The 17,500-nt window shown below is 39.7% G+C and overlaps 2 protein-coding genes, 1 long non-coding RNA gene and 1 pseudogene across 3 annotated transcripts in view; 3 read left to right on the top strand and 1 right to left on the bottom strand.

Annotated features, from left to right (window-relative positions):
- LOC149096510 (uncharacterized) overlaps positions 1–2,477 on the top strand; it is a 21,733-nt gene extending 19,256 nt beyond the window's left edge. The window contains exon 8 of the mRNA XM_089280749.1: positions 297–2,477. Within this exon, the coding sequence (XP_089136875.1) occupies positions 297–610 (314 nt within the window). The 3' untranslated portion in view covers positions 611–2,477. The remainder of the gene's footprint in view (positions 1–296) is intronic.
- Positions 2,478–3,309: 832 nt separating this feature from the next.
- LOC149096509 (uncharacterized) lies at positions 3,310–4,263 on the bottom strand (annotated as a pseudogene).
- Positions 4,264–7,308: 3,045 nt separating this feature from the next.
- Positions 7,309–17,174, top strand: LOC149096508 (uncharacterized). Its single transcript, XM_089280910.1, has 5 exons — positions 7,309–7,333; positions 8,210–8,587; positions 10,019–10,420; positions 11,905–12,282; positions 12,786–17,174. The coding sequence occupies exons 1-5, from the start codon at positions 7,309–7,311 to the stop codon at positions 13,193–13,195; spliced, it is 1,593 nt and encodes a 530-aa protein (XP_089137036.1). The 3' UTR covers positions 13,196–17,174.
- Positions 13,778–17,174, top strand: LOC149096507 (uncharacterized). The gene is made up of 2 exons (XR_016204437.1): positions 13,778–13,896; positions 15,061–17,174. It is a non-coding gene; the product is annotated as an uncharacterized LOC149096507 (long non-coding RNA).
- Positions 17,175–17,500: the final 326 nt, after the last annotated feature.

Here is a 17,500-nt window from a genome sequence, read left to right as displayed (position 1 = left end):
CGAATAATAATAGAAGAGATACATGAAAAGATACATGAAAATCTGCTTTATGGTCATTTTGTTGGACGTTAAAGTCATAAGGCTATATTTTACTGACCAAGCCGAAGTATAAATCTCCTTAAACTGAGGTTCAAAGCCAGTTATTGGAGAAGTTATTCTAGCATTTTAATCGACAGTAGCGCGGATTACGCTAGCCGTTTTACAGGATGTAACTGGTTCCGCCATGTCATCAACACCAAATTGTTTCATGTTACTGCTGTCTCGCAGACCATCCACGTTGTTTATCTTATTTTTAGCTGTCACTTGCTCGAAGTTATCACCACCAACCAATGGCGAGCTATTAGGATGCAATACAATAGAGATGTTATACAACACCGTATGCAGGTTTTCCTGTAAGGAAGGATTTGAAGCGAAAGGTTCAGTGGTTAGAAGATGTACAGAAAATGGAACTTGGAGTGGAACCGACCTTGTCTGCACAGGTAATTATTACTTTCTTGTCATTACTGCCTATTCAACCTTTCAATGGTGTTCTATAACAAATTATGATTGGTTAGTTTTCTATTCATTGCTGCAAAATGTTGGTGATATAACTCGCGCTCTAATTGGCTAGTTAGGCCAGTCGTTTTACACGAGGTTACGTAAATAGCGTCGCATACTTTTTATTGGCTTAGTTTTAGACCAAAAAATTGGAAACGGCCGAAAAGTGATCCAAACACTGAAAAATGTTTTACAGAACTCGAGTTTGAACGTGATAACTCGCGCACTGATTAGCCATGCCGGTCGTTGTACACAAGGCCATATAAATATCGTTGCATACTTTTTTAATGGCTTGGTTTTGGACACAAAATAGGAAACGGTCGCGTATTGTTCACAAAACGAAATCCCAATACTTGAGCCAAATTTGGGAAAATCTCGAGTTTTAGCGTACAGTTTAAGAAATCGAATGTGGTTTAGCGTTGTCTGTACTCTTATCGACAAAGATATGCGTCATCACAGTGGTCAAAATGTTGTGGACTCACGAGGCGCAGCCGAGTGAGTTCACAAGAAATTTTGACTACTGTAATGACGCATATCACTGTCGATAAGAGTACAGACAACGCTAAACCACATTCGATTTTTTTTTTTACCACAATATCAACGTCAAAGAAAATGATTTTTCAGAGCCTGACCAGGAGCGTGACACATTGACGCGAGCAGCGTCGTCTGGATTCTCATCGACAACGGCAAATTAGCAAATCAGATTGCGAGATTAGCACCAATTGGGGTAAAAAACTAAAATTTACACACTAACTCATTATTCTTTGATGAGCATACGCGTTTACCGTACACAAATAGCCATCCGTCTTTTCTTTGTCCATCGAGAGGAAAATGGCCATTCGCTACAGGGCGAGAATTGCTTATCACAATGAAGTGCCCTGAAGATTATCTCAACGTCCCTTTCTCTAATTGACTGCCTAAAGTTGTTTTGGTTTTGATCGACGTATATAAAAAAAATCAACGTTATGAATATATGCAGAAAATATTTACAAGTTTCTGCTTGTATATGGTATGCACATCCTTTTGGCCATCTTGGATTATTGATCGATACAAGATCGTCAATTTATCACTTTTGCCACATATAGAAGATTGTTATTCGATCTTAAATTGTGGAGTGTTATTTCTTATGACTACAGGTGGTGACGAGTGATCTTATGCATCAAGGCAGAGATGCATGGATCAATCGATACACGATCGTAGAATATGTCCATGTGATCAAATCCATGAAGGTCTTTCTTATATCAAGGACCCCATGTGAAGGCCCTTGTATAAGGAAGGGTCTCTTTTATATAGGACTTATATAAAGGCCTTTGAATACACTGGAGGTCCTTAAATAAAGACCTTAGTACACACGTCGAATAAATGCCCTCATACAAAAGTACTTAGACAAAGCTCCTTGTATAAGGATAACTGTACCAAGGACCTTGTTTGATGGTCCTTGTATACATTCATTAATAGAGGTCCTAGTATCAAGGCCCTTGTATACAGATCCTTATACTAAAACGTAATTCTATAAAAATCGTTGTGTAAAATGCTTTCTGTTGAGGTCCTTGGGTAAATCCATGGTATTAATGTTGATGTTGAATATTTTAAGGTATTTGCGGTGCTGTTGAGGCCCAAGGAGCATCTATTTGAAGAAGGACACCTTTTCGACCGACAGGGGCGCCTGAATCCAAGATCAATCACTGGGAGCCCTCACTTCCGTTTAGAATATGAATAAAAGATTAACCTACCTTTATCGCGCGTGTTTTGTGTTTTGTGGCGGCCATTTTGAATTTTTAATACGCGCGCGGTCTGCTAGTACGAGGTCTGGACCCGAAATTATGGAAATCGCTCGGTGAGCGATCGTATCCTCCGAGAATTTCCGCCCGTCCCAGACCTTCATAATTTCGGTTCCAGACTTCACACTAGCAGACCGCGTATTAAAAATTCGAAATGGCCGTCACAAAACACAAAACACGCGCGATAAAGGTGGGTTAATCTTTTATTCATATTCTAAACGGATGTGAGGGCTCCCTGTGATCAATTGAGTACAACACGCTTTGAGCCATATGTGTCAAAATGCAAATTCTCCTTACTATTCTAAGCATACGTGTTATGCACTAATTAATTGGAATAGCTTTTCCTTTTCCCATGACCTGTATTCTGAAAAACATCATTTCATACGATGGTGATCAATTCGACAACAAGATCTTCGATGTACATAATACAATAGTAATACAGTAATTTAGGTTTTGTGTAAGTAGTTCAATAAGTGTTATAGAAATCGGTTGTTTTCAATGTGAGACTAGAGGCTAAATACACGGTTGGGTTTTGGAGTTAGCTCCAGGCTTTTCATGTTTATGCCTTTCCATGTTGGTACAATGTAATGAGAAATACAGTTTTGATGACCCTTAGGTTGGGACTTAGGGAGGAAGGGGCGAGGGAGTGGTTAAGGAATCATGTGAGGATAGAACGTAGGTAGTAGACTTCTACTGGCGGAGGTAAATGGTAATCCTGTGAAGATAACTAGCCTGTGGTCAAGTAAGTGGTAATCCTGTGATCATGGTAAGTGGTAAACCTGTGATCAAGATAAGCGGTAATCCTGTGATCAAGATAAGTGGTTACCCTGTGATCAGCAATTCATTAGTCATGCAGCGCATTGTTTTAAAGAACAGCAGACTGATAATCTGATAAAAAGCAAACCTATAGCAGTCTTGAGTTAGTTTTCAACGAAGGAGGCAGTTTAGTGAGTAATATAATCTATATAACCGAAAAAACTACAAGGGGATGCTTTGACAAGCTTTTTATTTTACACTAGCTTTTCAAATAACAATAGCTGTTTACAATCATGCACATGCTAACAACGTATTCTTCTGTTTACTTTGTGTTTACTTCCAGTTCTTCTGCATGATGCTACTCAGGCTCGCTTTCAGGTTTTTCAGCAGGGCTTGCGCTCGTGAGGTCCCTCCTCCGGGAGATCCTCCAGCATTCGCTCTTATGTCCCCGATGACGTAAGCGAAAACATCAACACACACCCATCCCTGGTTATCGCTTTCGGACCAGTTCTTCAAGTGTTCACCGAACCAGACCCTAAGCTCCATATATGGATGCAGATACAGCAGGTAGTCAAAGTTGGAGAAGACCAGCTCGTCAGAAGGCTTATCGTCTACTACGGGCATGGTGTACCACAATCCTGATCCATGCTTTATAAACTGCTGCAGGGGAAATATCACGTTGTCGTGTCTGTCGGTTATGATGACGTTCAAAGGGTATGCCTTAAAGGAGCTGTAACCATGGCAACCCCAGCGGCTGTTATAGGCGACGTCAGAGACGCACCTCACCTCGCAGCTTCAGGGCACCGACTAGCATGCCTTGCGCACCTCGGTATATCACGTGACCTGGACGGTTGTTTCTGGCCTCGAAGCATACGGGATGGTGACCATAGCTGATTTGATACCAAGCAGCTTCGCCTTTAGGAAAATTCAAACAACAATCAGAACTTATTAAATAAACTATGCCACAATATCGTAAAGAATTTTCCTGATCTACAAAATTACTTTCAGAGTGAAGAGTAGATCAAGAATTTTAAATGTAGAAATAACATTAACTCGGAAAAATATCCGAGTTCCAGATGGGATTTGAACCCACGACACTCCGTGATCTAGCCCGACGCTCTAACCACTGAGCTACTGGAGCCTCTATGATGAACAAGGATGAAATGTGGGTCTTTGACTGGAACCGCATCGTGCGGTCACACAGCCAAATGATGACCTGGCACTCATGAACTCAGTAACTGCATCGCGCAGTCACATTGAGGAATCTCAAAGATGCAACCAAACACCCTCTAAAGTGAATATTATAAGGAACTTTAAATGTAGAAACAACATCAACTCGGAAAAAAAAACCAGACTGAAAAAAAAAAGGCGCGATGCGGTTCTAGTCAAAGACTCACATTTCACCCTTGCTTACCATAGAGTCTCCAGCAGCTCAGTGGTTAGAGCGTTTGGCTGGATTACGATGGGTAGTTGGTTCAAAGCTCATTTGGAACTCGAATTTTTTCTCCAAATTGAAAAGAGAGTCTTAAGATAGCGATGGAATCTCAGTTATTTGATGTTCGGCTATTCTCAGCTATCACTTAAAATTTTAGCCCACTTCTCAACTATCAGCTATTTGAGTCATTTTTTTTTTCAGCTCAAAGTTAAAATTTTGAACATTTTCAATTAGCAGTTGAAATCTTTTCAGCTTCTCTAGATAGAAGACTCACAAAGAAGTAATATTAAACCGTCAATAAACTAGGGCTGTTACTACTTAAGAAGATTAACTAAAAAGGGATTCCTTATATCGAAAGGAAAATGCACGTTTTGTGTTCCTGTGCAGTAGAAAACGCAAAGAAATGATCGCTTTATTAATAAAAAACCCTTCAGCCAAGGAAATGAGGCTTTTACCTAATATAGGAAAGCGTTCCAACTGCAAATATATAATCTCTTGACAAGAAATGTTGGACTGTATTTTTTACGTTGATTTACGTACAGAAAAGTAGAAGAGATTTTGAATTTTATGCAACCATCCGTTTTTTTGATGCAAACCTTACTCACTTTTAAGAGGTTTTTAAGACATATAGTTATTGTAGTGAATGAAGAAAAAAATTGATATCTTGCAATTGTGATTGCTTACGAAACTTTGAGGAAAAGACAAAGTCCACTGTAATGATAGAATGACGAATTTATGAACACATTTAAAAACGCACCTTGAAATACCTGGTAAAACAAGAATGCAAGAAGAGCATGCAGGTTTTATCAAAGACGATGTCATTTTCGTGTGATGGAACATGGGTCGACTGGCGATGTCTTCTCCTTTGTTTCAAGGAGGCCTTTGAATGCGAGGACGAGTAGAAATGTCACAATCGGTTACGCAAAAATATTTGCATAGGTTCTAATTTTCTTCAAGAAATTAATAAGAATATTAAATCTGATTGATTTAATGGAAATAAACATTCTGTTGGAAAGAATTAAACAATTAGATGCTTGTATTTACATGTTTTTCCCACAAGAAAAGGCACAACTCTAATACACTTTTTTGCTCGAATATTTCTATCGTTCGTGGGTCGTGGGTACAACTCGTGGGTGATTTAAGAATTTGATTCTGTTGTTAGTTACTGTTTAGTTATTAGCGTAGCCCTGAACACACTTCAACGCAGCACAACTCTAATCCACTTTTTTGCTCGTAAATTTCTAACGGTGGTGGTTGGTGGGTGGTGGGTACAACTCGTGGGTGATTTAAGAATTTGATTCTGTTGTTAGTTACTGTTTAGTTATTGGCGTAGCCCTGAACACACTTCAACGTAGCGTGGTGCAGGCCCGCGGTGTCCCTTCTATTGTTACGTGTTGCTACAAAGAAGTGTCCCACACACCTGTTGAAGTTACCTTTCGTTTATTGAAAAGACGTGATATGTTTTCACGCGATTGTTTCCCACCCACCGGATTTTGTTGTGTAACGCTGGTCACTTTAGCAAATGTAAGCCTCCATTGTTAGTTCCGAAATATGTTCTCTAGGCACGTGCACACTGAAGGAATTGTGTGAGTGGGGTCTGCGGGGGAGAAGAAGTTGTTAAACTGGGATTGAGAGGAGAGGAGAATTTGTGCTGTGGTGCTCTCTCTACATTTGGAAACTTGTCTTTGACGACAAAACAGTTGTTCTCGCCTCTGGAAGTAGTCTTAATACCAGCTTGATGCTCTCTGTTTGAGCCTGACTTTGATGTGCAGTTGGCCATTTTAAAGTGTACCGTGTCACGAAAATTACGATAACGTGCTCACCAAGGATCGGGCAGCTTTTGATACCATGGTTGTAGCAAGTGATAGAGTGGTTGTAACGACCCATCAAAATCTAAGTGCTGGAAACTGTTTTGAGCCACCTTACATAGCTGCCATGATTATTCATACGTTGCCGTTCCTGGGCCAGTATAACACACGACATCTGGGTGGATACGCACGCAATGTATCAACGTAAAATACCTTCGCCACCCTGTTGCACCATAACACATTTTGCAACATATTCCAACGTTGGTAAGCATTTGAAAGAGGTACATAACAACTACACTATGTTGCCTGCGAATGTCTAGGCCTAAGCGGCCATTATGGAGTCCACAATTGCAATTTAATAAACGCTGGTAACAATATCTAAGATAAAAAACAAGAACATTGTATTGGCATCTCTTCAATAAAGTTACCATTGAGGGCCGAACGTAACGATCCTCGGTTTAAGTATTGAGTTTTAGCACTTCCATTTACTTCGTAGCTTACATGCTTTCGCACGGAAACAAGTTATAGTTTGTATTTTAAGTCTTGTCGAGGTATTGAACAGGCACGAGAAGCAGACGAAGGAAGAAAAAGCCGTTTCTTTCTTAGAAAATGCCGGACTCTGAAAAAATAATCGAGCGGTCTGACTCGGCAGTCGAGCGAGACTAAGCCAAACACAAAATTGGTCTTGAAATGTATAAACAAAATGTTTATGAGATTAATTAATTTAAAAAATTAATTTTTCTCAGTCTCAAAATAATTGTTCATACAGATTGATGTCAGGAATGCAACATCAAAGCATCACTTCTTTAAGTCATTTAAAATAAACACGTAAGCTTAAGTTTCAGGGCACAGCAGCGAGCAAAGTATAACTCACTACAGCTCACGGCCAACTGTGTCGCAGCTATAAGGTGGCTCCCACACTACATCAAACTGATTTGAGAAGCACCAACTAAAGAGGACACAAATTCCTTTCATTCAAAACCCGAATCGAATGGCCTCCACTGTTGACCGCAACTGTAGGTTTTCTGACCGTATTTTTCAACTCCTGCAACATTCAAGTCAACGTTAAACTTTTCGTCTCACAGGGCTGCTCTGATGACCAAAACTGACTTGACTTTTCCAGCATTTTCTCTAAGATTTGTAGATTTCGCAGTTCAATTCTGCTTTCCCTGTAAGTTTTCACTCCACGAGAAGCGAGTTTGACATGGGCGTGATTTTCTTAGGCCAAAAACAATTCTTTGCTACGCATAGCAACCAATGGGAATGCGGCTTTATCTTGTACAGACAATAGATTACGTCAGGTTGCTATTTTCTTGTTTCCCAAAGTGGGCAAAGGCCGGCTTTCGAGTTATGTGAAAGATTTTGAGATAGCAGTTTGTTTCTATATTCTATAAAACAATTAGATTCTATGTTACGTTGCCGTGACTCTGTTCAATAATAGATCACAGAAGACGTCAAAATGTGGTAAGAACACCAACCGGCTATCGCCTCGAGCGTTACCTTTTGTTTTGTTGCCACATTTTGACGTCATCCATGCTCTATTACTAAACAAACGCAGGGCAACATGGAATCTATTTGTTAAATAGAAGATATCGTTCTGACTTTTAAACAATCATCTTCGTTACAAGCCATCGGCGAACTTGTGACTGCTAGAAATCATCATGTCCATTCTGTTAATATTCAATTAGCAAAATTCATTTCATCTTGCTTTGATGTACGCAATATTTTTCTTTCAAATCAAACCGATGTAACTTGATTGCTTTATCATAACCTTCTTATGATGTTCACGATAATCATTACTGTTTTAATTTTAGTCTATAAAAGCTTTTGCAACACTGTATGTATATATGATCACGTAAATAAAACCAGTTGTTATTGTTGTGGTTTTGTAGGTCAGAGCGCCGCTACCCCAAGTGTGGCATCGTTCAGTCCAATGGAATCGTCCGCTGCAGCACTAAATGTGGGATCGCCCAGCGGCGAAATAAGTACGGAGACGTCCAGCACAGGAAACACTCTGGAATCGTCAAGTGAAACAAACAATGTGGTATCGCCCAGCGGCACAATAGATGTGCCATTGTCTTACGTAACGGTACAGACATTAAATGCGGGATCCTCCACCGCAGCATCATTTACGACTGCTGCATTGCATTCAGTGTCACATTCAGTAAAGCCATCGCAAGTCACTACAGCACCCATCTCAACCACTGAGACCGGCGTGGAACCAACGATAGCATCAACAGTAAAACCAACAATAACGTCTTCTGTAAATGGTAAGTAATACTTATGGGTGAATGGTTACAACTGCGCTAAGTTTAGTTGCCTTATACTGTCTTCAAGATTCCACCGGAAAAAAGAGAAGTTTTTATTTGTCGATTCGACAAATGGATATTTTCATTCGCGATTCCACTAACCTAACTAACCACGTTCGCCTCTACCGGTCGCTAGAAAAATTTTATGACTGGTGTAATTGATTAACACGCCAACAAAATAGGCAATGTGTTATGTAAGGTAACCTTGGTAGCCTCGGTACTAGGGTGCACGTTGGCCTCGTTATGATGTATATATCGGGAAGAATGACTTTCAAAATAAACGGTTATTTTGTTCTTGTGGTACGGTGCTGTCTACTTGTTGAAACACAATGAACATTACTTCCGGTGCGTGGTACGCGCGGTACATTTCGAGGTACAATTCATCAAAAGGCAGCCCTAAGCTCGGAAAATGTAGAGTGTAGACAGCCTCTCTATTTTTCAACGCACGTGAAAGTAAAAGCGAGCGAGGCTACCGCGGGGCAGTCATTTAATTCAATATTAATGATATAGTTACTCAATTAAAACACCTCAAAAAAGACAGATGATTGTGGAGAATAAATAAATAAATAAATAAATAAATAATAATAATAATAATAATAATAATAATAATAAATTCTAGTGATACTAGGATGGGGCCTTGCCTCATAATAAATTCTGAGATTCATTTTGGCGTCTGTTACTGTTCACGTGACCGTGATGCACTCGTATTATTATTCTTCTTTGTAGAAAAGTGAGCGTTAAGTGGCTAAACAAAAATTCTTTAATTGAAAAGGAAATGTGTAATTTGCTTTAAGTAAATTTTTAAAATTTGCTTCATGCAAAATAATGCGCACCGTTTTCATTTTGGAGGAACGTGCTTTTGAGAAGAGTGAAATATCTCTCTAGTATTTTATACTCTTTTCAAGCAATTTATTTGCCATGCTCAACGAACGAAATTTAATTTTGCTGGAGTTCATTGCCTGCGAGATTTCTTTCGATAAAGTCAGGATTCAAGCTAAGAGTGTATCGTGTTGTAGAGAGGCTCGATCCTATACGAGCGAGACATTTATAAGTACACTTACTTATTTGGGAGGGAGGGCAAATTCAAATCATTTTAAAGCATTATAACGCATTATGTTCAAATTCATGGTGTGTCAATTAATTCCAAGAGCGTCAATCCCCGTCCCGGGAATAATCCGGAACTTTGATGGAAGGCTGGCTCTGTAAACTGGGTGTAAAAATTACACAGTTCTGAGTGAAGCAGACCGTGTTGAACAATGGCAACGATCCAAGATGACCGCTTGTATCATTTTCACTCATGACTCTTTTTGTTTTTGTTATTTGTAACTACTGTTTAGTTAAGAAATGCAGTTTTGTCGTTACTGTAGTCAACTGATGTGTCCTTACTTACAGTGAATGGATGTAAAAATTACACAATACTGAGTGAAGCAGACCGCGCCCAAGGACACGCAGTGATCAACGCCAGCAATTATAGATGCGATAGGGATGAGCTGGTACCAGGTTTGTATCGTTTCCAAGGAGCTGCTGGAGATCGGATGGCGGACAAATGTGTTCCCATACGTCACTGCGGTACTTACCATCCAGGTTGGCTTAATGGCGCACACCCGACAGTTGCTGAAGGTGTGGTCACTCGTAGAGTCTGTTACCGTAACAGTTATCATTCCTGGTACTGGTCAAGAAACTGCTGTCGCTGGAGTAACAATATTAGAGTCAGGAACTGTGGAACTTTCTTCGTGTATGAGCTACAAAACCCGCCTGTTTGCAATCTTCGTTACTGTGGTAACGGCAGCGCAGGTAATTTACTTTGTTTGCTTCTTTGAGTGTGTCAGTCAACAATCAGTCATCAAGCAATCATCACCATCAATCATCAAGCAAAGTTTAAAAACATTCTCCAGAGGTGATTCAATGCCATCTTAACATTTCAAATTCAAGGTGACTTTGAAATACTCCGACTCTTACTCTTACTGGTAATACGTAACATATGCGTTTACAGAAGCTTCCATGTCTTGCAATTCTTACCGTATTAGCAAAAATATTACAATCATTCCTATCCTCTGGTTCTTAATCATGAACAGCCAACATTTAAGGCTTTTGTCTACTCGCGTTCCCGTTGTCGTTGCCGTCGTGGTTTGCTTAAGATCCCCAGTGACGAAATGCAATTAATTAACCATGTGCAAACATTACACCCGTTTGCACAGGAAAGAAGAAAAAACCATGCGTGTTACTGAAATTCATTTTTTCCTCTTTAAAGGTACCTTTAGGACGTTCGCGCTAACTGTTTCGGTACATCCTTACTGCGCACGCAAATTCACACGCCGCGTCATGAGCGCGCACGTTGAGTAATAAAATGAACAATGATAGGGCAGATGGCCATTGCTATAGCTTTTCATGGATTTAACGATCTTGAACGTTCTGTGACCCCTATTTCCCTTTTGATGGATCATTTTCTCTAGCGATTTTCTACGTTTAGCGAAAAATTGAAGAAAATCTCTCGACTAAAAGTTTGAATTTTCTGCAAAATGTACCGTCGAATTCCGTTCTTTTCAGCTCTTCGTGTGTCTGTGCAACGGTTTCAAATGCCTCTTGAAGGGTTAAGATTTGTGAAAACGTTGGTAACATTTGGAATTATTTCCTCAACAGACTCACTTCTACAAAATATGACTAAGGTCGTTTGCCTCAGTTGACTCAACTTCGATATTTTTAACTTTAAACCCCCGTAGACCATGCTGAATTACGTGCGCCAATTTTTCAAAATCAGGGTAGTTTTCCACACGCTTTATCTCTGAAACGAATTCGGTGACCCCCAATTATTTTTGCATTTCTGACACAAGCAACTCATTATCTGACTGCAGTAAAAATTCTTAAAAAATCAATCGACTGGAAAATTTTCGCGCCAACGTCCTTAAAACACACCAGAATAACTATAGCTACTTAGGTTAAAGTCAAATATCTATAGAACGTAGCGTGTTTGCTTTAGACATTTAAGAACGTCTACATGCAAACATGGCGGTCCATCAGGCCGACGTTCATCTCCGGTTTTTCAGACTACAATTATTTATAGATCCCCACTCCCCCCTGGATGGAAAACTAGTTCACCGCAAGTTAATCCTCCAGGATTTAGTCACCACACCCATTCATCCGGATATTTTACTTAACTCTCCGGCGTGCTGTACATTTATCACTCGTGACTCACTCGGTTTTGGTTTTTGTTACAACTCTTTAGTTACCAAATGCAGCTCTGTGGTTACTGTACCCAACTAATATGTCCTTACTTACAGTGGATGGTTGTAAAAATTACACAGTCCTAAATGAAGTAGACCGCGCTCAAGGACACATAGTGATCAACGCCAGCAACTATAGACGCGATAGGGACCTGGTACCAGGTTGGTACCGTTTTCAAGGAGATGCCGGAGATCGGATGGCGGACAAATGTGTTCCCGTAGGTCATTGCGGTACTTACGCCCCAGGTTGGCTTTCTGGTGCACACCCTACAATCGCTGAAGGTGTGGTCACTCGTAGAGTCTGCTTTTCCTGGTCATACATCTGCTGTGATTGGTATGAGAACATAAGAGTAAAGAACTGTGGTGGATATTTCGTGTACGAGTTACCGAGGCTGTATTACTGGTACGCTCGGTATTGCGGTAACGGAAGCGCAGGTAAGTTTCTCAGGATGTTTTTAATTATTTCAGTCAGCAGTCAAAACATTAAGTTACAGCAAGGATTTAAATTTGTTTAGGGAACACGTTTTTACTGTTGCGGAACAGGTTAAATTGATGGTTAATTTAATTGTATTCTTTTGGAAAAAGGTGATTGTCGAATACCACTTTCCATAAGACTCTGTTTGCTTTAGAGATTCGAGAAGGTCTGCGTTCAGACATGGTGGCCCATCAGGCCGACGTTCATCTCCGGTTTCCCAGACTACAATTATTTATAGATCTCTTCTCCCCCTGGATGGAAAGCTAGCTCACCGCAAGTTACTCCTCCAGGATTTAATCGCCATGCTCATTCATCCGGATATATATTTTTTTAACTCCCCTGCGTGCTGTACATTTATCACTCGTGACTCACTCGGTTTTGGTATTTGTAATTACTATTTAGTTACCAAATGCAGTTTTGTCGTTACTGTAGCCAACTGATATAGATGTGTCCTTACTTACAGTGGATGGATGTAAAAATCACACAGTCCTGAGTGAAGCAGACCGCGCTCAAGGACACATAGTGATCAACGCCAGCAATTATAGATGCGATAGGGACTTGGTGCCAGGCTGGTACCGTTTCCAAGGAGCTGCCGGAGATCGGATGGCGGACACATGTGTTCCCATGAACCACTGCGGCACTCACGAACCAGTTTGGCTTTCTGGTGCACACCCTACAATCGCCGAAGGTGTGGTCACTCGTAGAGTCTGTTATCACTGGTACAACTACTGTTGTAATCGGTATCAAAATATCAGAATAAAGAACTGTGGTTCACATTTTGTCTACGAGTTGCCGAGAACGTATTACTGCTATACTCGGCATTGCGGTAATGGAAGAGCAGGCGAGTTTCTTACGATGTTTTTAATTATTTAAGTAAGCAGCCAAAACATCCAGTTACAGTGAGGATTTAAATTTGTTTAAGCAACACGTTTTTACTGTTGCAGAACTGGTTCAACTGGTGGTTCAACTGGTTTTCTCAACTGTCAACAATTCTTGACAAAGATTTCTTTTGATATCTTTGATATTGTGGTATAAAACAAATCGAATTTAATGTGGTTGCGGACTCACTCGGCTGCGCCTCGTGAGTCCACAACATTTTGACCACTGTGATGACGCGTTCTCGTTGTCGATAAGAGTACAGACCACGATAAACCACATTCGATTGGTTACTTTTAATTTAACAGCATGTTCACTTGCTGAGAGCAAACTAAAGATTATGTTGCTTCTCGTTTAGATCTAGACCGTAAGCTTATTTTACTCAGTTGCCTAATATTTGAAGCGTGTGCACGAGAATTATTCACTGGGGTTCTACGCGACAAGTGTGACAGATCTGTTCGTCACACAAGTATGATGTGACAGTCACGCAAACTATTGATTTATTCCCTATTTAGCTGTCACGTGCGCGACGTTACCATTACCGGCCAATAGTAAACTATTGGGCTGTAGTACAACAGGGATGTTATATGGCACCGTATGCAGGTTTTCTTGTAATGAAGGATTTGAAGCGAAAGGTTCAGTGGTTAGAAGATGTACAGAAAATGGAACTTGGAGTGGAACCGGCCTTGTCTGCACAGGTAATTATTACCGTCTTGTAATTACTGCTTATTCAACGCTTGCAGTTCAAGTGTTGTGCTATAACACAGTATGATTGTTTAGTTTGCTTTTCCCTAGTGTAAAATGTTGGTGACATAGCTTGCGCCCTGATTGGCTAGCTAAGAGGATACTAGGCAAATATCGTCGCATACTTTTTGTTGGCTTGGGTTTAGAACAAACAATCAGGAAACGGCCGAGCGCTTTTTTTTTTACAAAACATGATCCAAACACTAAAGAAAGCTAGAGTGAATTCGAGTTTGAACGTAAAGCAAAAAGGATATATTGGGATTTACACACAAACACATTATCCATTGATGAACACTTAACTTAATCGTTCACTATAACCTGTCCCTTTTATTCGTCTGTCGAGAGAGAAATGGTCATGCGCTACAGGGCGAGAAGAGCTTATGACAAAGTAGTGGATAAACTTATCTAACGTTCATTTCGTTACTTCACTGCCTAAAGTTGTTTAATTATGTTTTCGATCAAACGTATATCAAAAATTCAAAGTTATGTATATAACAGAAAATCTTTACTATTTTCTGCTTATACATGGCTCGTATACAAGTCCTTTCGGCCATCTTGGATCGTTAATTGATACAAGATCGCCAATTTACCTCTTTCTCCACCATTCAAGATTGCTATTCGATCTTAAATCGTGGAGTGTTATTTTTTATGACTACTGTCGGTGACGACTGATCTTATGCATCAAGACAGAGATGAATGGATCAATCCACGATACACGATCGTAGAATATGTCGATGTGATCAAATTCATGAAGGACCTTTCTTACCTCAAGGACCCCAAGTGAAGGCCGTTGTAGAAGGTAGGGTCTCTTTTCTAAGGCCCCTATGTAAAGGCCTTTGAATGTACTGGAAGACCTTTATGTAAAGGCCTTTGTACACATTTGATAAATGTCCTTATACAAAAGTACTTGTACAAAGCTCTTTGTATAAGGATAACTGTACCAAGGTCTTTGAGTGATGGTCCTGGTATACAGTCCTCAATAGAGGTCCTTGTATTAAGGCCCTTGCATACAGGTCCTTATACTAAAACATAATTGTATAAATATCTTTGTATAAATTGCTTTCTGTTGAGGTCCTCGGGTAAATCCATCGTATTAATGCTGATGTTGAACGTTTAAGGTATTTACGGTGCCGTTGAAGCCCAAGGAACATCTGTTTGAAGAAGAACAACTTTACAACAGACGCGCTTGAATCCAGGATCAATTGAGTGTAACACGCTATAGTTAACCCTCTGAGCCCTGGTGTCAAAATATAAATTCTCTTTACTATATACTATTTACTATTAAGTTTCTAACTTGTAAATAGACTAGTTTTTAAAATATTCTTAGGTTTTATAATTTCTTTTCAAGTAGGTGTCCTTTATTAGTAGAGGGTTATTTCTCGGCTAAACAATCTCGACACATTAATAAACTTATTGTTAGTTATTATTATCATTATTATTGTTATTATCATCATTATTATTATTATTATTATTATTATTATTATCATTATTATTATTATTATAAGTCCTTAAAGTCTTGCCGCTTTTAACTTATGGTGCCGAGTTCAATCCGTGAGCCTAGGGCAGTCATAAGTCAGCTGGATTACTTGATGGATAGAGTCCTCCTAAGTATGTGAGCAGTTCCAAGGAGGACGGTCTTCTGTAGCTCTGTTATTCTGATATTGCCTGGGATCTTGCCAATGTAGTTTTCTGTTCCCTTCTTGACAAGCCCGAAAGCTCCAATGATCACTGGGACAGTTGTTGTTTTCATTTCCAAGTTTTCTCCACGTTTACTATTATTATTATTATTATTATTATTATTATTATTATTATTATTTGCTATGCAGTAATTGGGATAATTTTTCCCTTTCCCATGACCTGTATTCTGGAATATTGCTTTCATATGTTGAGGCTTAACTCGACAGCAATAACTTCATTAAGCATAATACAAAACCGAGGATACAATCAAGAAGTTAATTTAAGTTTTGAACAGGTAGTTTAATTAAGCATTATAGAAATCGTTACTTTCGGTGAAACCAGAGACTAAATTAACTTCCAGGTTTTCAAGTTAGCATCCTGCCTTGGCGTGTGTTTATGCCTTTTCATGTCAGTAAAATGTAAAAGGGGTACGTGGTTGCCCTGCTATCAAGGTAAGTGGTAATCCTGCGATTAACAATTCATGTTCATGCAGCTCACTCTTTTGTAGAAAAACAGACTGAGAATCAGATAAAAAAGCAAAGGTATCGCAGTCTTGAGTGAGACAATCTAGATAAGCAAACAACTACAGGAGTTGTTTGTAGTTGCTATATATTTAACACCAGCTTTCCTAGGCTAGCTACCAATAACAAACAACCTGTTAACAATCATGCAAATGCTAACAATGCATTCTTCTGTTTACTTTTTGTCTACTTCCAGCTCTTCTGTATGATGCTACTCAGGCTTGTTTTCAGGTTTTTCAGCAGGGCCTGCGCTCGTGACGTCCCTCCTCCAGGAGACCCTCCAGCACTTACTCCTATGTCCCCGAGAACGTACGCGAAAACATCAACACACACCCTACCCTGGTTATCGCTTTCAGACCAGTTCTTCAAGTCTTCGCACAACCAGACCCTAAGCTCCATATAGGGGTGCAGATACAGCGGGTAGTCAAAGTTGGAGAAGATCAGCTCGTCAGAATGCTTATCGTTCACTACGGGCATGCTGTACCACAATCCTGACCCGTTCATTTTTCCGTTAATATACGTGTAAAAAAGAAGAGGATGTTCGAATTTTAGGCGACCAGCCGCTTGGTCATGCAAACGTCATTCACTTGTAAGAGGTTTTCAACATGTATAGTTATTGAAATGCAGGAAGAAAAAAAATTGTAATCTTGCGATTGTGGTTGCTTCCGAAATGCGGAAGAAAAGGGAAAGTCCACTGTAATCATAGCCTAAGAATGACGAATTTATGAACACGTTTAAAAACGCACCTTGAAATATCTGGCAGAACAAGAATGCAAGAAGAGCAGGTTTTATCAAAGACGATGTCATTTTCGTGCGATAGGATATGAGTCGAGTGGCGATGTCTTCTCCTTTGTTTCAAGGAGGCCTTTGAATGAAAGGACGAGTAGAAAATATCACAATAACAGGTTACGCAAAATTATTTACATAGGTTCTAATCTTCTTCATGAAATTAATAAGAATATTGAATACTTGATAAGATTGTTTATATAATGATTGATTTAATGGAAATAAACATTCTGTTGGAAATAATTAAACGATTAGATGCCTGTATTTAGATGTTTTTCCTACAGTGAAAGGTACAACTCTAATTCACTTTTTTGCTTGAAAATTTCTATCGGTGGTGGATCGTGGGTCATGGGTCGTGGGTGATTTAAGAATTTGATGCTGTTATTAGTTTAGTTGTTAGCGTAGCCCTGGATACACTTTAACGTAGCGTGGTACACGCCTGCGGTGTTCCTGCCATTGGTAAGTGTTGCTACGTAGAGCTCGAGGAGTTTCACTCCCCCGTTGAAGTTACCGTCCGGGTATATAACAGACACGTTATATTACTTTTCACGCGATTATTTCCTACCCACCAGAT

This window comes from Orbicella faveolata, unplaced genomic scaffold (assembly GCF_042242905.1).
Source record: "Orbicella faveolata isolate gen_17 unplaced genomic scaffold, um_ofav_v1 contig_48, whole genome shotgun sequence".
NCBI classification, from domain to species: domain Eukaryota; kingdom Metazoa; phylum Cnidaria; class Anthozoa; order Scleractinia; family Merulinidae; genus Orbicella; species Orbicella faveolata.
This window is presented reverse-complemented; position numbering and strand designations above follow the sequence as displayed.

Bases quoted from the DNA above. Each gene is read 5' to 3' on its own strand.
- LOC149096508 (XM_089280910.1), top strand. From the start codon at position 7,309: ATGGCCTCCACTGTTGACCGCAACT. The intron at 8,588-10,018 runs GTAAGTAATACT...CCTTACTTACAG, and splicing joins AATAACGTCTTCTGTAAATG to TGAATGGATGTAAAAATTAC. The intron at 10,421-11,904 runs GTAATTTACTTT...CCTTACTTACAG, and splicing joins CTGTGGTAACGGCAGCGCAG to TGGATGGTTGTAAAAATTAC.